Source organism: Poecilia mexicana, unplaced genomic scaffold, assembly GCF_051168715.1.
Source record: "Poecilia mexicana isolate PSO_F unplaced genomic scaffold, ASM5116871v1 scaffold_5, whole genome shotgun sequence".
Lineage (NCBI taxonomy): Eukaryota > Metazoa > Chordata > Actinopteri > Cyprinodontiformes > Poeciliidae > Poecilia > Poecilia mexicana.
Window position 1 is genome coordinate 19,983,568 of NW_028263374.1, and position 23,388 is coordinate 20,006,955.

Here is a 23,388-nt window from a genome sequence, read left to right on the forward strand (position 1 = left end):
GAATCTGTGACGCACATTTTAGTCGACGGAGAATCACACATCTTATCCGTCCAAGCAAACCTAATAGATGGAGTTAAGTGAGATAACCTGCTAATTTAAGACATAATACAACGCATATTAAATACTGTATGTTAAAGTTCTTCCATATGAGATGCATCTCTTATTTTACTCTGTCGGAATTTTGTTTTCAACTTTATTTGTGCGGTTACTTCGTCCATAAACCTGTCTGCACGCTTGTTGTGGATTGTCCCAACAAAATGACTCTTCCAGCTTTGCAAAACACCGGCGTGATTTACAGGAGGATCCTGTCACAGTTTCCTCAGGACATTAGCTTAGCTTTTGTGTACGGATCTGGTGTTTTTAAACAGCATGGGACCAGCCAAGGTCAAATGGAGGTAAGAGTTTCTGCACTATTCTGGTCATAAGAAGGTGACAGTTTGGTTAAATTGGGTAAATCTGTTCTAATCAGAGCATCAAGGAAGCAGCGTGGATGAGCATCTTCTTATCAACTCTACATAATGTCTAATCGTCCCTGTAAAGGTCTACAAGTTTTAATATATCACACATAAATTTGAATTTCATCAAAACATTGATTTATTTTAGTAATTCAGTTAAAAAGTTGAGTTTCGCACATGGAATAAATTCATTAGACAGAAAAAATACATCTTATTTTTCTGTTCATTTTGATGAACTTGGCTTAAAGCTAATGCAAACTAAAATCCAATTTCTTAGAAAAGAAGAATATTTGTCACACTGTCAACTGTCCCACTGACCAACAGTTAAGTCTTTTTGCTCTGTAAGACGCTTGACATACACTGGCTATTTTTCAAGAACAACTTAGGACAATGACCATAAAAGTCCTGAAGCCCATTTTCAGGATACATAGCTATTGTGTTGTCCTCTGATGTGTACAGAAAAACATGCTGGACTTTGTGTTTGCGGTGGACGACCCAGTGACATGGCACACCATGAATTTGCTTCAGAATCACAGACACTACTCCATCCTGAAGATACTGGGGCCCACCAAGATCAGCTCCATACAAAATGACTATGGAGCTTCTGTTTACTACAACACACTCGTGCCCGCTGATGGAAGGGTAACTCACAAGATCATTACAAGACTGACGTTTTTTAAAAACATTTCTTATTTTATCTGTTTTCTAAATGCTTCCCTGTATTTTAGATAATTAAATATGGGGTGATTAGCACGGACTCATTGATTGACGACCTCATGCACTGGAAGACCTTGTATGTTGCTGGACGTCTTCACAAGCCGGTCAGTTTGGATTATATGAGATTTCTTTTTGTACATGAAGCAAACCGATTGTTGACCAAAATAAAATCTACTTCATGAACAAGGCTTGGACTCTGGCTAAATAGTTTTGGCATAAATCCTGTTCTCAGGTGCTCGCTGTGTATTGTCCTTGTAGGTGAAAATGTTGGTACAGAACGAGAACGGGAAGCTCCGTGCTGCTCTGGTATCCAACCTGAAGAGCGCGGTTATGGCCTCCTTCCTTATGCTGCCAGAAAGCTTCACAGAGGAAGAACTTTTTCTGCAGATCGCTGGACTTTCTTATGCTGGTATGAATCTTGGACAGCTTCTTGAAGCTCAACCATACTTGCTTCATAATTTATAAGATTTGTTTTTCCAGAGCAGTTTTGATAATTACAGAGCGTTAAGTGTTCAGCAGAAGAGATATTCAGGTCTTTGAAAAAGTTAGTGCTTCTAAAGTTTTTATACTGATTTATATACTGTTGCATAGAATGTGCAGCATTGAAACATGTAAAATAACCAGGATATTGTTGACATTTCCTTTGCCTTTTATAGACTTGTTTTGAAAGATAATATATTTGTGACTTTGAAGGAGATTTTCGGATGAAGATTGGGGAGGACAAATCCAAAGTGTCCAATATTGTCAAGGACAACATTCAGCATTTTAGGATTCTTTACAGCAACATCCTCCGGGACTGCCCTCAGGTAGTCTACAAACCTCCACAAGGAAGACTTGAGGTACGGCAAGCTTAATGAAGTAGCAAAGCAAATTTGTCACCGCCACAAGAATTGCATTTTATCAAGATTTTTTTCGTACTTCTTAAAAGTATTCCCACAGCATGGTACTGCTATTGCTGTTTTAGTTTGTCCACCACACATCTTTCAAAAGTAGCTTTTTTCCATGCCAGTCTATTCCATAAAAGCCATATTTCTGGAGTGCTTCACTAATACGTACTACATCTTATCAACAGATTCTTCCACCTGAGCAGTGGATTTCTGCAGCTCCTCTAGAGTTAACATAGGCCTCCTGGCTGCTTCTCCAATTAACCCCCCTCCTTAGCAGGGTTTTTAGTTTGGCTGTCGGTGTTGATATGGAAAGTCAAAACCTAGTCATTGGTTCAGTCGGACTCGGAAGATTTTGTTTCTGGATCTTCTGTATGAATTGATTCTAAACCAGTCCAGATTTGTTCTGTATTCACTTTAAGGGTTATAGAGCTCCATAAATCTGTATAGTAGCAGATTTGTTGCAGAACGACTTCAAAAAGCCCTAACATGCTTATCTTTTACTTTGTTCATTGTTTGTCTAAATACAGTATTGTGCAACCCTAAGTAGATATTCTTGCAATTTTACTTGTTTACTCTCCACCTGCTGCCACTCCTTGTTGTACAAAAGAAACTGTCTCCACCTCCAGGCACCACACCACCTTGGATTAAACTGTCTCATAAGGGAATAGGAGGAGCGTTTAAGAATCTGGCACTACTGTGTATCTATTGTTTGCATGTGTGTTGGATCTTTTCAGTGAACATTGTAATACGTTTGCACAAAGTACATTCAGTCCCCAGCAGTATGCATCGGATAGAACTATTAATCATTGTCTTTGGGTTATGGACCAGGTTTAGCTAAAAATTAGCAAATGGAAATTGAAACTTTTGCTCTAGAGATTTTGGAAGAACCACATAGGAATAATCAAAAAACTAAGCAGGTTGCAACATGTTGGAGTCCATCATTACTTTGGGGTTAATATATTTTTGAATTAAGTCCTTCAGTTTTTCAATAGCACTTGGATCCAGTGAGCTGATTAAAGTTACTATCTAACAATGTTCTTTTTGTACGCATCAGTGTACATAATGATGGCGTTGCATATTAAGCTACTATTAAAACCTGAGTTTTGCTATTTCATCTTTTTCAGAGAATCCCCTGGTGTGAGGTCTGTTAATGAATTGCAGCCATAAAAAGAGTGTAAAAACATCTTTGGTGAATGTTTTCTGTAAAATGTTTCAGACAGAGCCTCCTTATGGGCTCTGTCTGAAACATTTATCTGCTGCATCTTACTAATTTAAATAAACAATAGTTACCACATTACTGAAATCTTTAAGGATTTAAAACCAATAGTTTTAATGTTTTACTTCTTACCAAAAAATATTCAGCTAAGAACATGTTCAGAGAAAAACCAGAATGTGCAGAACTGTACAGCATGTTCGCCTAGAAGCACAGACAAACAAGTTTTTCCTCCACAACCTGTGCATAACTGGAACAGTCAGATGTAATTTTCAGGATCAACAGTGTAAACTCAGAGAGTCACTGAAAACAAACAAAAAACTCCTAGTTCTGTATGAGAATATGTTAGAACAGGTGGTGCTTCTACTTCACATGAATCTCTTTTATTCTTTTCAGAAGTCAAGAGGGACAGGTTTAACAACAAGAGCTCAAACTACTTTTTATGTCTCAACATAATTAAATTGAGTGTTGTTTCAAAAAGCAACATTTTTGATTCAACACATTGAGTAATACCTTGGGAATATGTACTGCTCAGTGGTCACTTTTCTGTGACGCAGAAATAATATAGGCTAACATATGTGCAGTTACTAGGCAGAAAATATGAGGAAAAAAATGGTGTAGTTTTAAGACTACATAAAAACATTAAGTTTTCTCTTCAGTCAAGTCTAATTGGACAGCTTTTCATAAAAAAAAAGGTGGAAAATGCATAACAGTATGTCTGTTCTGCACCATGGATCATTAACTATAATACAGAATTTTTAAAACATGTTTTAGCACAAAAAATATGTTTTAACGCAGTAAATCAGCTCCATTTTTACACACCAACTACAACTTGCAACAAACATATCAGATCCTGCTTTATTGGTGTTCTATGAGAAAGAAACATTTTGGATCATCAAGAGACTGGTGTTGCACTCAACCTGACAAAGAAATGTTCACTGTTCCTCTGTCCTGCTTTATGTGCCTGTCAGATTTCAGCACCTTCTCACCAGAAAAGAAGAAAATAAGTTAAAAATAAAAAAACTGCTAAAGCCCGTCACAGTCATCCTACAGGTGGCTAGAGGTGAGATCAAGGTGACTGCTAGCTCTAGCAGGAAAAAACAGGTGGGTTCTTTGATGGGGCTTGTCTATATCTGATTATACTTATTGCAAATAATTCATCAATTGATTGGGTGGATTACTCGATTACTTGAAGCAACTTCAGTTTTACTGAAGCGCTTTTTAAAATAATAGAAAATCCAAAAAAAAAGTCAAATTTAAAACAACACTCCGATATACGTGAGACTTGAAAATATGTAATTGGAACTGTGGCTCCTAGCTAAAAACCTGTTATTCAGCTCAAATAATTCCTATTGTCAATCAAGATGTCTGCATCTCTTAATTATTCTAATTTGTGTTCTGTAGGTTGACAAAAGTCCTGAAGGCCAATTCATCCAGCTGATGGCGCTGCCCAGAACTCTTCAGCAGAGGATCACAAAGCTGGTTGACCTTCCAGGGAAAAACCGGGACGTGGAGGAGATCCTGCTGCAGGTGGCTCAGGACCCTGACTGTGGAGCTATGGTGCATCAAGGTATGTGGAAAATGTGATAGAAAAAACTAGAACCTGGTCTAAGATAGGCTCTAGTACGAGGATTTATACTGCTTAAACAAAGTAGATGAAATCAATACAATTGTCTTTCCTTAGACTGATGAGACAGGTGACTTTACTTCAAGAGACCACTAGATGAAGCAAATACTGTTTTTTCTGTCCTTTAAAAGCAGTCGTGCTGCTGACTGAGGTGTTCTGTTGCTCCTCCACAGGTATCTCATCTATTGTTAAATCCTCCAGCATAACACAGAGTATCAAAGGCATTGCTACAGCTGGTAAGAGCTCCTACAGTGTCTCTGTAATCTTCCTAATAAGCTAAAGTAATAGCACTACACTTTTGATAAAGCACTTTTTTACACTTTGTCCAGTTTAAAAGCTACAAGTAGAAGTTTAGTTTGGTTTTGAAAGATATGTTATCTAAAAAACAAACAAAAAAAAAAACTATTTTTGCTGAATCTGTTATCTTTCCTGATACTGATCCTTAACATTTACAGCATTTTTCACACTTTCTTTCTATTCTACCATTTTTTAGGCAGTATGTTTGTAGGTATTCTTTTTACCATGCGAAACTGTCTTGATGAGGATTTTGTGTCCTGGTCCCGTCAGGTTTATGGAAAACCGTCTCCTACAGCTCCAAAAAACTGATGAAGATGTGGAAGGGCTGGAAGAGGAAGCAGTCAGTCTCACAGACGTCCTGATGCAGATTACTAGGAATTTTTCACTTCTTAGTTATAGATAAATAATCCAGCATATGTCTTGTATCACTCTGTGTGTTTGGTGTGGAAGTCTCTCTGCACTTGTCCCGTCCCATTAAACCGCCGATGGCTGCAGAAGAAACCATTACATTTCCAGAACAAGACTGAAAATAGGTTTTATCGTTGCACATACGGCCGTCGGATACTGCTGAGAGGGTCACAGGAAAACTCTGCTGATAAAAAAGGTCACTGAACCTGTGTGAACATTTACCTCAATAAGTTTGGTTTCAGTTAAGTATTACATTTGTGTTTTTTTTTTTCTATTGATTGTGGGTTTCATCCCTGGCAATCACTTTGCCAAAGACTTGTTGAATTTGTATATCTTTCCTTGTGTTTTTATTAATTCACTGCAGTTTTCCAATGGGAAGCTGCATCTACTGGATTTACACTGTAATTATAGAATGATGCAGTAAAAATAATTTATAAAAAAGTTTATTAAACCAGTTTTTAAAACACAGCAACAAGTCAGCTGCTTAGTTTTGCAAATATGTTCAGTAAAACTGAAGCTCCTGATTTAAAATAGGAGAATTGTGACCTGACATTAATATCTCCACTCAGCATTTCAACATTGTGTTTCTGCCTTCTTGTAAAATGCTGGTTATCATTAATGTAAACTTAACTCTAGTTGCTCAACACAGAGGTTCTGTGTTTCAGAACCTCTGATTACACAGACATGCATTTTTTATTAATCATTTTTTATGTTGTGAGTTTTCAAAAAATAAAATCATGTTTAATTTGTTTCATAACAGTTTTTAGTGAAGTGCAGTGGAGACAGTAGGAGACAATTTTGTACTTCAATGGGATCAGGCATAATTGGTTAACACATTCACGGGAAAAAGAAAGTACACCCTGTAATAAGGTCAAGTATGAGAACATAATAAAAGTTATCTGCTCTTTGTCAAGTTTAAATATTTAAAGCTGACTTCAAACATATATGACAGATTTCTGCTTTTTGTTGTTTAACAAATTTAAAACAAAAATGACAAAAAAAAAAAAAAACGGGTATAGGAAAAAATATTTTGAGCAGCAACAACTTGAAGTAGTCATTTCTTTCCATGAGATAATCAGACTAGTGCCAGAATGTTTGGTCATCTTTTTCAAAAGTTTCATTTTACTGCTTCTGATTTTTTTTAGGTCCTGCAGAGCATTTTTAATTTGCTGAGGCGCGGACTTTGAGCCATTAACTTTCTTTTTCTGACATTCATTCAAAAACTGCTCATTTATTCTAGAATATAATTCAAGAATACCTACCTATGCAAGTTTCAATGTTTAGCTCCAGAGAAAAAAATGTAAACTTATTTTTTTTTCCCCTAACTGTTTTTTTTTTTTCCAATGACTGGCTTCTGCGGTTTGCATCATGAACGGATGATCTACAAAAGACACTAGACCAAGTCTGAAATGCCACAATAGCAAATGTGAACTTCCTACCCACTGGCAAGAAGTGGGTAGGAAGTTCACATTTACTGCTTTGAACACATTTAAAGCAGTGTTCAGCACAATTAATGTAATGAAAGCACTGAAGACAATGAAACAAAATATAAAACTGCTGTGATAGTGATACAGTTCAGTGAGTCATCTAGTTCAACCACTTGCGTTTGTTTTGTCCACCTAACAGCATTACATCGTGAGTCACACTTTACTAATGGACACCTGAGTCATCTTACAGCACAGGAAACGCCTTTTTCTTTTCTCTTTAGCTGTTTGTAATTCACCAGCTATTACTGTATGTTTCTTGGATGCATGTTTCTTGTTGGTCAACATTTTTTGTAGAACCATGTTATGCAACTGTTCTGTTAAAGACGGAAGACTAAGGTTGCTGGATGTTTTTGTATTGGCTCTTGTGACCTTTGCTTGATAGTGACTTGACTAGAGTGAGAGATAGAAGAAGACATGTGGGAAAGGTTACCAGGCCAGGACTTGAACCTGCGACATCTGCTTTGAGGACTAAGGTCTCCACACGTGGGTCATGCCCAACCCCTGCATCACCACAGCACCCCACATGTGGAACTGTGACAAGATTGATCTTAAACACCATCTCTGTTTTATGCTCATCTATTCTCATCTGACCAAAGCTCCTCTTTCCACATACTTGCAGGTGCTTCATGGCTTGTGGACTTCTTGAGGCTTCCTTAGAACAATGGTGTGCTTTGTGCCAGTTTTCCATATAAAACACACACTGGAGTACACGAGAAATAGAAATCCTACCAACAGATTTCACCCACTTGATCTCTACTCCTCATCTCTACCAGTTATGATGGGCATCTTTGTTCTGGATTTCATTTTTGAGTGTAAGGGTAAATTGGGTTGAATGCAAATACAATTCAAATATTGATGTTTATGGCTACATAAACACAAAAGTGGTAAAGAGCTAATACTCAAATAAAACCCCTTTTAAAGTCTAGAATAATATACTTTTAAATGTCCCACCTTGGTAAAACTACTTTCTCTAGATGTGGAACTAAAATAAATGTTTCAGCAGCAGATTTACACCTTTAGACAGTAAATGTCAGCATACTTCCTGCCTGGTTCTGAGCCTCGTTCCCTGCTGTTGAAGGAGATAACGTGAAGCCCTCCCTGGGTCATAGTAATGCGCACAGTGACAGCTGTGTGATGCAATGCCCCGCCATCATAATGTATGCTGATATCACTGCCTCAGAGCTCTACCAATCAGCGAGCTTCACTTTCACCACCTGCTAGGAACTGAATTCCATCATTCCAGGCATTCCTGCTCCCTCCCTCCCTGCCTGCCTGCCTCTCTCCCTTCCTCCTCCGCCTCCTCCTCCTCGTTTACAACCAAGTTTGTCCCGACAGCTCTGCTACTATTGTCTGTGCTCGTTTTCACCGCCGCTTTTTTTGTTTTCTCTCTCTCTCTCTGGGAATAATATTTATGATAAATATCTATTCTGTTTTATTTCTTACCTGGATATTATACTGGAATACAACCAAAGTGGCGATTGAAGGAGGTAGGTGTTTGGTAAATAAGAAGTTAGGTCTGACTGACTGACTGACATTGTTTCGGGTACGTAGGGTTGAGAGTGCGATTCACATGAGGCATTTAAGGGCACAAATTCAGTCCAGTTTCTGGGAATATTCGGCGTGGAAGTCGACTCTTTGCGAAGACATGTGCGATAGTGGGACGGAAACACTGTTCACGAAAAGGGTCGTTTGAGATTTCATTCAGGAGTTGACGCTGCTCTGGCGGATTCCCAAACTTTCCCATGTCAGTAGCTTTAATTTAGCCGCATTCTTTGGATATCTGTTGTAGCTACCTCAGTGTGTTGGAAAGCAGAGAGAGTGGAGTCCCTTATCACAAATCAAGTGCATTTCCTGGTTGCTGCTTGTTTCATTTTGCAGGATCATTGCAGTAGTATTCCTTCCTGGATAAAGGGCGCACTGAGTCAGGCTTGTATAAATATACCGAACCACCTGTAAGCCAATATTGGATTTCATTGCAGCACAGTTCAAATAATTAAAACGTGGGGCTATTTCTTAAAGCGCATTACTGCAAAAAGCAAGGACATTGCTATAATAATGTTGCCTGAGTTCCCCTTTTCTTGCAGGATTGAGGGAATGGTATCTTAGGAATGCCAGGAAAAAGGAAGAGAAGCACGCTGGATATTTCCCCCATTTTTTTAATTCTTAAATATCTTTCATAGCTCAGTCGGTTTGACATTGCAGACAAAAAAAAAATCCCCAATATACTCCAACCAACAGTAATTTAGGAAACTAATAGCAATAAAGTATTTGCAAGATTGTAACATTTCTGCTGTTGTCAGTCATGGTCTGAGTTAAATGCTGACACATTGAGTTAGGAAGCCTTTCATTGTTGTAGATCTGTTTTGCCAAGTGGGCACTTAATAAGTTGCTTATTTTTTATAACATGTTTATTCCTTTTCTGTGTGCTTAGGATCTTAGTGGTTGGATGGATATCACACTTGCATTTCTTTGCCTGCAAAGAGAACAAAAATACACAGACAGCAAATTTATGATTGTCTCATGTAAAGCAGGATTTAAGATGTTTTGTAAGCCATCAAGAGTTGTCGTTAAAGTAGCAAAATCAGAAGTCTGAATTTCTATAAAATTATGATAGTTGGCCTGTTACAAACACACCAGTGCATCTTATTTGCCGTTCTTTTAAGCTGACATGACATGGTTTTATAAAAAAACAAACAAACAAAAAAAAAAACTATTACTGGAGCTACAAAATATAGTGCATCACAATCTTTATTTCAATATTGTCTGCAAATCTCATTACATGTGATGTCTGGTAGGATACTGTACTGCAAGCAAATATGCAGGCCAGTAATAAAGTCATAGAGGGGTATAATAGAGCATGCTTTCAAACATTATAAGTTAAGGCTTGAAAAGCTAACTATTTATTGGGCTGATAATAGACTAATCGTAACTTGTCAAACTTGTTATATGACATAAATTGATGTCAATCAATCAATTACATAGTGTTTTGGGCCTTTTTATTGTGCACTTACTGTAGGTTATTGGTTTAAAAAATAACATTATCCATTAGATTTAGCCAAGACAACAAAGTCTGAGATGTCTTCTAACAATATGTACTCTAAACAAAATTGGGTTATTTTATGACGAATGGTTTTATATATTGTTTTGTATGCATTATCTGTTGTAAACAAGTTAAAACACTTAAGGTGTAAAAGTGTGTGTTTTTTTTTTTTTTACATTCAGAGACCTTTGGAAGAGTTTTGCCACCTAGTGACTCGACTTCCTCTCAAATTCACTGTCCTTTGTGTGTAGATCCAACTCTGCACACAGCAGTTTTGAAATTTTGCTCTCTCCTGTCTTTCAGGCATCCAAGCATGGAGACCCCACTGGATGTTCTGTCAAGAGCAGCATCATATGTTCATGCAAATGAAGAAGAGAGTGAGTACAATCAAACTAAGCTCCTCCTGCCTTTTCATGCCCGCAGAGGTGGAGCTCCACCACCTCTGTTTTACTCCCTTCCTCTCCTGTTAGGCTGTTTGAAAGTGATTTATATAATTAGAGCCGCATTACATATAGACAAAGTCCAGCAGTGGGCTCAGACGTAACCCTCTGCCTTGTTTTCAGCTCTGAGACAATAGGCGGCTTTGTGCCACTCCAGCTTGCAGTTTCAAGTTCACAGGCAAATAAGACCAACCGCCTTCAACTGCCATTAGCTGTGATGTTTGCTTTCAGTGGAATCAAGGCGGGGTGTCTGTGTCCGACATCCTTCCTTGTTCATCCAGGCTCCAAACTACCTGCATCTATACTCTAATTTGTGCTTAGAAGCATTTGAGAATGAAAAAGGAATGTCTCAGAGGATGATCAGTGGTTTGCAGCAGGCTGTTGGGAGGTCTCAGACCTGAATTAGTAGATGCCACTGATGTATGATGTGCTCTATTATAGGACATAGTTCAGTGTTTTTAATGGTCTGAGATGCAGTTTTCTGTAGTTGCTGGTGATGTTACACAATTCCTCTGTGCATGTTTAATATTATTACACAAGCTTGTAACAGGTGGATATTTTCAGTTGTTGTTTTATAAAACCTCTTATTTATGTTTTCTACATTTTTCTTAAATTTTGACTCACAAGAACAAAACAAAAGATGCTTTACCTCATAACCAAATTTGCTGTTGTATCCCTTTCACAGAGGAAAAAAAAATCCAAAAAGATGAAAGACTCCAAACAGCTAAATATACACTAGTATCGTGAAGACACAGTCTTAAGACCACCGGAATCCTGCATAATATATTTACAATAATTTTGAAGTCTTTTTAATGCAGATCTCCTGTCCTTAAAGGCAGATGTTGTCTTGCAACTTTTGGATGTGCTTCTGCTTAACCATAACCTAATTAAATAATTAGTTTATTGTGTGTTTTGATGAGGTAACTGTTTTCAGATTCAAGTTTGTAGTACCAGGGACCCATTTACAAACTGCAGGAAATTGGCCAATTGAGGCCTGAGCATCTGGTAAATTTCTGCAGTGATTCATGTGCTGTACCAAAAGAATGAGGTTGTGGGTACAAGTGGCTGAAATATTTTTTCTTCCCAGAATGTCCAGACTCTTCCTTAGAAATAGGGTGAGAAGCTTGGAGCTTCAGCATTAACTCAGAGTAGAACCGCTGCATCTGTACGTCGAGAGGAGCCAGTTGAGGTGGCTCGGACGTTTGGTTAGGATGCTTCCTAGACACTTTTGCTGTGTGTCACATTTCCCACCTGGAGGAGACCCAGAGGAAGTCCTATGTTTCTCGGCTGCCTGGGAATGCCTTGGGATCTGTTCCTAGTGGCTGGGGAGAGGGAAGCCTGGCCTGTCTGCTTAGGTGGCTGCCCCAGCAACCCGATCCCAGATAAGTGGAAGACAATGGACAGATGGGTAGTGTAATATTTTGTGGTTAAAAAAGTAAAATAATAATAAGTAATTACTTACAGAGAGATTTGTCTGTGTTTAACCCAGCAAAATGAGCTGAAAATCAACTGCTCTGGAGTTCTGATTAAGTTGTCCTGGGAGTCCTTCAGCCTGCTCCCCTGCAGTGCTTTTGTTTTTTTCCCCTCAGCGCTGATGCCACTTTTTGTCATGGGCTGTTCATGGCCTGTTTGTTTGAAGACAATGAATGAACTTGATTTGCCTGCACAATGGTGTAAAAACTAGAAAAACTAAGATGTGCCAACCTTGCCCATGAGTTAGTCTAAGTAAACCAGGCCAGCAGTCTTTTTTTTTTTTTTTTTTCTTTTTAAAGTCAACAACCGGAATGCGTTCATGTGCAGTCCTGGTAATGAGTTGCTGCAGAACAGGGAGAGGCTCAGATTTGCCTTCAGCTCACTGGGACTGAGCCAAACATTTCAAGGCCAGGATACCATGCAAAACTTCAAATGAAGAGCTTTTTTTTTTAATACAAGTTCTCTTTTAGTTGCTTTCACAAATGCTTTCTGTGAAAAATTTAATCAAACATGAATGTTGCATTGTTCTGAGATTCTACAGCTTGTCTGTACAAAGGGAAATTTACTAATGGCTTACAGAAAGATCTGTTGATTAAGACCAAGATCTTTTTGAATATAAGCTCTTATATCAATCGAAAACAATCTGTCACTATTTTGTAGTTTTTTTATATGTGTATATATAAAACCAGTCTTCTTTAAGGATGTTTTTCATACATGTTTTTAGTTAAAGCTGGATTTCAACATTTTCATCAGTTCAGTGACATCCTCTGTACTGATACATACATCACCCCTGAAAGAAATATATGTCCTGGAAGCTTTTTCACAGTCTTAAAATAAACTGGTTTTTGGCCAAATGCACCCTGATACTGCACACTGTGTACTGAAGCATGTGTCTTCAGCAGCAAAGTTATTTAGTCTGCTCTAATAGACCTGCAGGAGGAGTCAGAGAAGGGTTAGTCTGGCTGCTCTGGTGAAGAGAACTTAAAAATGATTTATCTTGTGGTCATTGTCCAGCATCTCTGTGTGGTTTTGACTGAGCCACGTCAAAAGGTGTATTTTCTTTCCTGACAGTCGTTTTTTAGTTTGCATAGTCTTGATAATTCCAGATGGACGGCAATCCTGGCTTTATCTTCTTTTAGATAACTGTATAGCCATAACACAGAGCTTTTTAGATTGAATTCTTTCTTTCTTTCTTTGAGTGTTACTTACGATACATAAACTTTTGCATATGTATTTTGCATTTCTGTGGCATATGAATACAAATGACTCTTTATCTTTTTCTTACTGCATTCTGTGGCATACACTGGCTACCACAGAATTTTTGTACGTCTAAGTAGTAATTGTAATATTCATCATAGATGCAAGATAATATTCACCACTTTCACAACATGTACAGACATGCTGTCAATGTTGCAGCAATAGTCCATTAACAAGGTTACTTTATATGCTGCATCCCTGTGGAAAATTACAAAAACCTTTTTAGAGCTAACAAGTTTGAATGTTTAAACTGATTGTAAAGATTGCATGCTTATAATTTAGTTCTTTTTTCATTTGTTTGTCAATCCAAAAAAGTAATTTGTCAAAGCATAGGAAAAAAAAATAAAATAAAATAAAAAAAATTGGGCTTTAATTATAGAGGCACATTCTCAGTCACAGTTAGCTACCTTTCAAACCGTCTGGAAGAAACACTAATCACAGGTCCTAAGTCTGGCCATCCTGACCATGGATGTACAGTAATTGTACTCTTACTAAAAAAGCAAAACAGGAAGTAAACTATGCCTTATATTTAATGGTGGATGTGGGAAATGCTTAATATGTGTTGTGGACCCTCCATAACAATTTTGGTGACTGCTTGGAAGATCTTGCTGCATGTGCTCCACCCTTCCTGGAAGCAAACCTGTATTTGAAGATGGTCTAGCTTTGTACTCCATATCCATGGATGATGCTTACAAGTTTGCAGCATAGTGTTTTCTTTTTATACATATATATTTTTTATATTAATTTCATTGTTGTCTGCTTGACTCTTCTCAATCAAGAAGAATGTTTCTGATTCCTTATTGTCAGACATTTCTATCATCCAGATACGGCGTTTTAGCCTATGTGGAATAAATGGAGTATAGACATTTTTTTTATGGGAACCAGAACAAAAAGAGGAACTGGTGCCAAGAGAAGGTGGTTGGCTGAGATCTCTGCGGTGCCCTCTGCTCCAGTTTGCAATGCTGAAATCATTCTTGTTTGTTTATGGAATAGACGCACAGTCACAGACACACACCCTTGCCGAACGCCCCCTCCTCATTGTTACAGTTTCCATGGTTTGTTCAAACACTGACAGGCTTTTCCTAACTTTTTGTGTGGGTGTGCTCCAACAAAAACAGGTTTCTTAAAACAGATCCTGGGTCTGTTTCATGAGGTAACACTGTGACGAGTCGAGAAAATGCCTTGGAACTTGTTTTTTCTCGAACAATTCAGTGCATGTTAGTTATCGGTGTTATTACTGTTATGACTGTTTGGCCTGAGGTGGGATGAAATATTTTGATTTACTTAGCTTCTTCAGCAAGGTGTAACTTTTCCTTCTAATCTGCACAGATTCAATGCAGCCCTTGTAATAAAACCCTTACAAGTCAATGTAAAAGTCTGTGCTGCAGATGCCAAGGTACATTTGTCTATCTGGGAAGACAAGTTTCTAGTTGTTGCTTTGTAGGGGGTTTTGACTGTAGATTAGCTTAATTTGTAAGATTTGCGTGGTGCATTGTTGAATGAATGAATAACCTCACTTGTCAAAACAAAAGGAGAAAGAATAGTAAATCATTGAAAGCAATCTTGACCACCTCTTTACTTTCTTTTTATGCTGCATTAAACAACCATCGTCAAATATAATATGAACAGGACAAATGTATTGTAGTTGACATTTATTGCACTTAAAGGAGTTTTTTCCAAAATGCATCTTATTTACAACAATATTTGAGAAACAATAAATTTGCAATGTATTGTGTACCTCTGGCAACAGTGATGGTCAAAAACAAAAACACAACAACCTTAAATAATTCACTCTGTTTTCCAAAGGATGGACATTAATGGGCGTAATCAGTGGAGGTGTTCTGTCTCCTGCAATAATGCTATAAGCTGTGCTAGGCTAATGGTTCTGCTACCTAACCTGATTGTTTAGTCATGGTAGTATTCTCAGCACCTCCTCCAAGTAAATGAAATGTAAACTTTTTTGCACCTATGATTTAAAATAGTCATCTTCCCCCCCTTATGAACTTATGAAACCATACAACACATGCAAATCAAATCAGTTGCTGTGCGTGTATTCAGCTTTTTGAATTACATCTTGACCTATAATTTATGTTAAGAACCAGTGGGGGAAAAGGGAAGAGTTATAAAGTAATTAGCTGGGTACAGCATGGAGTGTACTGGCACACAGTGCGGCTTGTGCATCTTTTATGTGTGTGCCTACAATAAAAATCTAAAAAGGCTGCAAGCTTTATTATCTTCAGGAGTACTAGCACTAGTACTAGAGTATTGCCTTTTTTTTTCAATCTCCCATGTCTCTTCAAATATAGTCTTGTACAGTCTTGTACAAAATTATCAGCTTTTCTTTGAGGGTCAGAGTCTGCTGCAAGAAAAGCTTATTTTATTTTTCTTTTTTTTATCAGTTTTTTGGATCTCAGAGAAAAACCACATTGACGTAATACAATTGTCAAACTACAGGAAATGTTCTGCTCACTTCTGTAGTGCATATCTCTGGGAAAGATGAGTTTTATAAATCAACAATACAGCTACTTGCTTCTTTATTCATCATACTTTCAAATTCATGATACAATTGTGCAATAATCAAGCTCACATTAATTAGAGTTCTGAGAAAGTTATGGATATGTTTAAGTAAAACAACATAAAAATTTACACATTCAGACAAGCACACAACTTGCAAAAAGAGTAAAAGTCAGAGGATTTTGTGATTAAAGTTAGTAATTGTCTTTCCTGCTTATTAAACAATCTGTGCCCTTACTGGCCACAGATGAGCTCATATTGATGAACATACACAACATTACTCTGTAACATCAGGCCTTTCCACAGAAATAAGTAACCCTCCCTAACTAACCACGAAAACGTCCTCCAGCATCTCCAGTACTTGCTGCCGTACCATATTTATTTGTTGTTGTCATCATCCCCGTGGCTACATTTCTCCCTCTGTGCCTCCACAAGCATGAACTGACTCATCTGTTCTGTGCATATATTCTCATGTACACAGACAGGCACAAAGTGGAGTGTTTACATTACGGTCAACAGTTTGTCGGACAGGTTGACAGGTGTTCATTAAGGCTCCAGGGGCTAGAGGTCAGCATGGTTACATGGCCATAGGTCAAAGGTCACACTACGATAGTTACAAGTCAAAAGAAAGGCCTGATCATGAATATCAGGCCTTTCAAAACAATACAACCTAAAGAGTCTTGAAAAGTTTAGCATATTTTCCACTTGAAATATTTTAACAATAGGAAAATATTCAGAAAATATTTTTCTATTTTCAGAAGAGAAAAAAGTAAAATATTTATAAATCACAGGTACTGTGATTTATAAATATCACAGTAGGTGTGATGTTAATAACATCTGTAATATTACTGCTTCGTATTTCAAGAATCGATGGTTAACTGATAATATATGTAATTATAAGACCCTGACTATAATTCACCCATTTCACAGTACAATTTTCCTGATGTAGATGTTTGGCTGCAGATAAAATGATATTAAAAACCATCTGAGGAGAAGTTGGAATTAAACCTTTTTCTTCACATATTTTTAAAGAATGTGCCATAGAGGTCAAACCTTTGGCTCCTGGTGCCTTTCTGCTGTTCAAGTGAAATGATTCATTTTCTCAATTTCCATCATACCACACATACTTTACATTCCTTTACTTTTGATAGCACTCAACAGAGTTGAGGAGGATGAAATGAAACGCCATCATGGTTAACCTTTGTGGTTCAGATAAGATATGCCTGCTGTCTACAATTTCCAAGTTATGTTTTTCACTATAATGAGATGTTCTTTTGAAGCAAACAGAAGAGTTTCCAGAACACTCAAAATAAAGCAATTTCCTCCTTCAGAAAATGTAAATATTCATGCTAAAAGTATGTTGGTCGGCTCTGATGAATGTCATACTTCTCACAAGGTGAACTCTCTGGTAAGGTTGTGTCCTGTGTGGAGACCCACAGAATAGAGTTCTGATGACACAATGCTTCCACTCCCCTTCAAGACTCACTGACTTGAATAAATAATGAGCCACCTGGAGTCAGCTTGCCACCAGCTAATTGTTAGCATGAGAAGAATGTTGTTATAGGTCAGGGTATCTGATGGGAGCAACAGTCATTTTCCATGACCAGAAATAGGATCTCTTTGGCAAGATGTGCTTGAGCTGCCTGGCCATCCTTAAATTAGCTACTAAACAGACCTACCTCAAGATGTTGGTCACAAAGGTGGAGTGTTTAAAGCCATTGTCGACGTTGAAAATAGAAAACACATTTCTTTTGTTTGTAGTGTATAAATCTGAGTCACTATCAGTCACTAGTAATTTCCACAATTTATATCACAAAGTTAACATTATTGACAAATCCAGGATTCTCTTGAATTTAATTGCGCAGATAGAGAACTTTTAACCAACTTGAATATCAAAGTGAACTTGACTGGATTGTTGAACTGGAATCCATATTTTCAGATGACATGTTGTGAATTTGTGCTGTAAAAATAAACTGCATTTCACTGAATTTAACAGAATAAATGGATCTGAATATAATTGCTAGCCATGTCAGATTTTTATTTGTACAAAAAGTTTGAAAGCCATGTACTTTTTCTTTGACTTCACAATTTTGCACTACTTTGTGTTCATCTATCACATAAGATCACGATAAAATACATCATAGTTAGTGGATGGGAAGCGAGAAAATGTGAAAATGTCTAAGCTGTGTGAACACAAGCGCTGTAGCTGGTTATACAATATGTCTATAAAAGGAAACAGAGATACGATGTTAGTTTAGTCAATAATTGCTTATCTAAAAAGGCAAATACAGACAGGGCCACAACAAAATCTCCATTATAAATAAACAGAAGAAACACAACTCAGACGATGGAAGAAAAATGTAAGTGTGATTCATATGGTTGTTTAAATCCTGCTTGATACGTAAAAGAATAAGCTTATGTTATAATCATTTTAAAAAGCTCTGTTATTGTTTCAGTACTATCTGATCTAACAAAGGACAAAGTCCCAATAGATGAAACTGTCATGAATATTAGATTTGTAAGTAAATGATTTACAAGTAATTATTTCAACAATGACTACCTTTTGTATATTTTTTCTCTTTTGATGTATCAAAAGTTCAACCAGAGATGTAATTTTGTAAACGTTTTGTTTGATCAAGATAGCCATTGAAATAGTTCTGTCAATGATTAGCTGTAATATATTAAACCGAGTCCATTTCTCCTTTGTTCAAATCAGCATTTAGTTATTCTTAAAACATGTGGTAACCATTATTACTGTCATATCAGCAATAAATCTGGCTGAATTTGAGCCATTTTTACACTGTAAAATGTAAATTCCACTCTTTTTCAATTCTGCATGCTAAAAAGCACATACTTCAAGTTTAACAACAGCACACAGAATGAACCATTTTTTTCTTTGTGTTTAAACAGCTATTGGCTGAGTCTTTGAAAGGCTTCTCTGTCTTGTACAAGTCTAGTGACGACACTGTCAAAGTTAAAGACTCCTGTCGCAAGCTTAATAATAAACAGAGCTTTACTTGCAACGACAAACACACATGGAGAAAACAAAGATGGGAAGTGAGTGACTCTGCTTCCACCTGTCACCTGTCGTCATTGTTTTGGTGTAGCAACATGATACTTCCTTCTCCGTGTGTTTGCGCTCAGGGTCGTTTCAAACAAACACCCCCACGAGGTTTCTTTAAAGTCCAATATCCAATTTAAGCAAAACATTTAGATAAATAACAGCAATAATCCAGTTAGACTCTGTGAAATAAAACTGCTAAATAAGAACTTCTACTGTTCTTTGCTTACAGCAAATGTACGTCATATTAAACGTTTCACAGCCACATTATTTGTGGAAGAGACATGGTTAACAGTCAGAATGCAAAAAGCTGAGACGACAGATTTTTGACTTCGATTCATTTTGTCACCACGTAAACAAGGCTGGTGTGGCGGTACCGCAATGCAGTTGTTTGGTAATCAAGTGTGTGACCTTTGATCTTTGCTAGTTTGGCATCTCCTCTTCCTGAGTTGTTTCATAGGATCGCACTTTTATGTAAGATAATTTGAAATGTAACTTTTTTTGGTTGGAAAATCAAATGCTGAAGGAAGCTGGACATTATGGCCTTTCTTTCCATGGTTTATTGATCCACATGTTGGGCGTTTTGCAGCTTATCTCATTTTGTTCCTCATAATTTATTTTTAATGTTTCTCTTGAGTGGATGTTAGATCCTAGATCCAGAGTTAGTTCATGTAAACTGGGTAGAAACTGATAATGCTGATCTAAGTTAAATTGAGAATCGCAAATCTTAAAAAGATGAACTTGTGACTAGAGTGCAAGTTACATGACTTTGGGTTCACATCTCTGTTTTTAAGTCAGTCAATGTTTTTTGTCACAATATCAGCGTGTTAATGATGCACAGGGATGCTTGTGCTGTTATGATCCAGACACACATTCCTGAAGAAGCTTAGACCTGTTCAAAGGCCGTACGGAAACTGTGCTTCATCCTTAATAGTCCAATAAATAATGAAAAGAAACCAGCAAAAAAAAAAAAAAAAACTGGTCCCATGTAAGAAAGTTAGGGTTTGGGTTAGTCATTGGGTAAATTGCATCAGAATATTTCAGCTTGTAAAAAAAACTAACCCCCGGCATAAGTGAGGGCATGTCATAGATTTGGTCTGGCTAACGGGCAGCAATGTTTATTTGATCTGACATCATGGCAGCAAGCTTCTGACACCTCTGAGTCGGTCCAGAGCAGAAAAGGTTCACCATACCGTAGGAAAAGTTCTGCTTTAGCACCTTGTTTCTTTGGAAGCAGGAATTGGAATTTCACCAGCTGGTTGTGTAACTGTTAATCTTCTTTATGTACTTCATTCATCTTACAACCTACCAGGCCAGAACAAAGGTGTTGCATTACAGAAATTTCTTGCTTCATAAGCCAATTCTATGACAGTCTTTTTTTGAGATGAATCTAAGACAGATGTTCATTGTGAAGTGAATCAGGTACCTGCAGGAACATAAGCATGGGGGTGGCTTTTTGTGTAGTAATCAGCTGTTATCTGAAAAATTTGCTTTTGTATTTTCCAAAGGCTTCTTTTGTCACGATTAAATAGTTCTGGTACAACAACAAAAAAAAAGAAAGAAAGAAAGAAAAGCTGCATGTGGAACAGTTAACATTTTTAATTATCAGAATGTTTTACTTACTTTGTGAGAAATATAGTCTTGATGATATGGAAAAGAGAGTCTGGGTCATATCTCAGTTCCCGGGGTTTTTAGACAAATGGCATAAAATTGTTTTAAGTTTTCCACTGCATGTCAAAGTTTCCTCAAAACAGGTTTTCAGTTTTATATCTGCACATGATATATATACTAAAAAAGCAATGCTAAATTTAGTGGTTGTTTATTATTTATGATTAATGTTGACTAAAACAGTGCTGCAGTCCTTTCTCAATTATCTTTCTTAAACAAAACTTGTATTAGCTATTCATTTTTTCATTCAAGTCAGACTTGACCCTGATCCTGATCTGATTATGAGACAGATCCCAGACTTCCTTGACATGATACCTGATAGATTGATGGACAGCTTAGTTTTGCTTTGTAATTCTCTAACGGGTTGACATTAAAATACTACAGAAACCTCTTCAGAAATTGCTTTAAGGTGAAGCTTACAAGACGACTCTAATGGTGAAGAACATCTATTTGAATTTGTCTGGGGAGTTACTGGATACCTGGAAGGACTAAGATTTTCACTTATACGGGTTTTTTTATACAAGCAATCCTTGAGTAAAAAATGTTAAATATAGTAATTCTTAATTAATATAAGGGCATTAGGAGATACTTATGAGTGTGAATGCTTGGTATTTGCTTCCTCCTTGAAAAACTGCCCAAAGTTTACAGAAAACATGCGACTTAGCTTTTATTTTTATTCTTTTATCGACAAACTTCCCCAAACCTCCTTTTTTTTTTTTTTTTTTTACTACTACACAATCAAATCCAAGTTTACTAGCTGACTACAGAGTTCAGCTGCAGTCCTCGTACTTTGCAGGTGCCCTACTAACCCGCAGGACACCAGCTGTAGAAGAAGTACTAGAATTAAATAGACTCAGCCTGAACTTGGCTCTTTTTGTGTTTGAAACTGGAAACAAAGGACACCCAATTAGACAAGGACCTGAGCTTTGAGCAACCATTAGAAAGGGTCATGCCACGAGGGAGGAGGGGAGATGCCTTTGTTTTCATGTGTACGAGTAAGTAGTAAGGGGGTAGTTTTTTTATTTTTTTATTTTTTAAGAGGTACTTTTTTACTTTTTAGGAGGTACATTTTTACTTATTTATTAACTCAACATCATCATGCATATGTTATGTTTGCAAGGAGGTCTTCCTGGTAATAAGCTGTTTTTCCTTCAGTCTGTGTATACATGTCATGACAAATGCATGTTTGTGTGTAAACTCATCTGGGGCTAAAACACTCCCAACTCAGTGATTCTCCAGTTAATTATGAAAATGTTTTCCTCCACCTTTTCCCTATGCTATAATGATTCAAAGAACTTACATTAAAACTTTTTTTAAAAGCATTTTTTCTCTTTTTTCCCATCTCCTTTTCAGACACCAGGGGGCAGAAGAGGGTCAATCTAAAAGTAAAAACGAAGCCCAGTGGCCTAGGGCCTAGGATTAGTTCAGGGGTCTTTTAAAATCAATAAAACAAAGTATTATTCCTTATATTTAAACTGCATTTTCCGTTTACAAGCATGTTAGAGTCTATGAAAAGCACTGAATGCATTTCTTATACTGAAATTTCCCTTTTTTCCTTTTTTGCTTTGCTTTTTTTCACCTTCTAAAGAGGATAATATATAAAGTTCCTCAAATCTCATTGAATGCAATACATAGATGTAGAATCTCCATCTACATGCTACAATTTAAAAACTGTAGTTGAAAGAGTTAAACATTTTTAAAATAAGATATCTTAAGGGCGGATCTTTTTGTAGTTGTAGGGCAGTTTATCACATATACGTTTCACAACTCCCATGTTTCTTAATTCATGTTGTCGCAAAAGTGACCTCGCATAATAACCAGTAGTGTGATATCACCTTTCATTGCTCTGTTATAACCTTTCTATGTCTCTGGAAGTGTCTGTACGTAAGTTGTACTTCAGCTATCTTTGGCATGCTTAATATTCACTGGTAGAACATGCAGCTAGCTTTTAGGAAATTCTTTTCACTATAGCTCAAATGTTTTGTGGCTGTAACCCTCTGAGTTTCTGTCTCCCTGCCTTGCCCTGAGTGATTCTTTTCTTTCATTTTTTTTTAAGGGGCTGATCTTCCGCATTAAACATCTCTGATATTTGAGGCGCTCCAGGGATTTTGCGAGCATGCCCAGTGCGCTCCTCTCAGCAGCACTGGAAACCACTGCTACAGCATAGGAGTCATACCAAGCATAGCCTGCGTGTCAGTGCAGTCGACTTACAGCTGGCTGTGAGGACAACTGACGCTACTTTTTCGCTTATTTTTTTTTACGCTCTTTATTGCCGCAGTACATCAGCTCATATTTAGAGGAGGGAACGAAAAATACAGTGAACCCATTTAAACAACACCGAGGCCACTTTTTGTTTTGTTAACGGTTTTTAAGAGAAGTAAAGTTGGAGGCTGGGCCTTTAGCTTTTTGACCGTCGCTTGAAAGAAGGAGAAAAAGCTGGTCTTTTGTGTTGTTGTTTTAAATGAAAGCTCGATAAATGCATCTAACGAAGATGGACCTGTTGAACTACCAGTACCTGGACAAAATGAACAACAACATCGGTATCCTCTGCTACGAAGGTAAACACGGCCGTTTGTGGGCATTTTTAATAGCTGTTTTTAAAAACTTCATACTAGCTGCTGATGCTGTTAAAGCGGGAGGTTGAGTTAACGACGGAGTTGGTCGAAGTTTTCTGATCGGTTCTTTGCTGGCGAGCTATTTTATGACACAATAATATGTTTTGTAAATGTTTAAACCCCCGGGGAAAACGGGGGTTCTTCTTTAAGTGTATTTTAGCAACGGTAGCTAACGGGTAAGTACGTTGTTTTATGCGTTCTTTGAGAGCAAAAGTTATTTTTTACGGGC

The 23,388-nt window shown here is 37.3% G+C and overlaps 2 protein-coding genes across 3 annotated transcripts in view; both read left to right on the forward strand.

Annotated features, from left to right (window-relative positions):
• On the forward strand, positions 1 to 6,524 carry tamm41 (TAM41 mitochondrial translocator assembly and maintenance homolog). The gene is made up of 8 exons (XM_014997015.2): positions 1 to 395; positions 915 to 1,097; positions 1,184 to 1,276; positions 1,431 to 1,581; positions 1,866 to 2,011; positions 4,677 to 4,842; positions 5,073 to 5,135; positions 5,467 to 6,524. The coding sequence occupies exons 1-8, from the start codon at positions 129 to 131 to the stop codon at positions 5,556 to 5,558; spliced, it is 1,161 nt and encodes a 386-aa protein (XP_014852501.2). The 5' UTR covers positions 1 to 128; the 3' UTR covers positions 5,559 to 6,524.
• A 1,841-nt stretch (positions 6,525 to 8,365) lies between these two features.
• The window catches only part of vgll4b (vestigial-like family member 4b), a 35,758-nt gene continuing 20,735 nt past the window's right edge, over positions 8,366 to 23,388 (forward strand). Inside the window, exons 1-2 of one of the 2 annotated variants that reach the window (XM_014997018.2) lie at positions 8,366 to 8,578; positions 10,435 to 10,508. In XM_014997018.2, the coding sequence (XP_014852504.1) occupies positions 10,445 to 10,508 (64 nt within the window). In that variant the 5' untranslated portion in view covers positions 8,366 to 8,578; positions 10,435 to 10,444. Of the gene's footprint in view, positions 8,579 to 10,434; positions 10,509 to 20,818; positions 23,103 to 23,388 lie in introns of those variants that run through there. The other variant, XM_014997017.2, reaches the window with a different exon arrangement.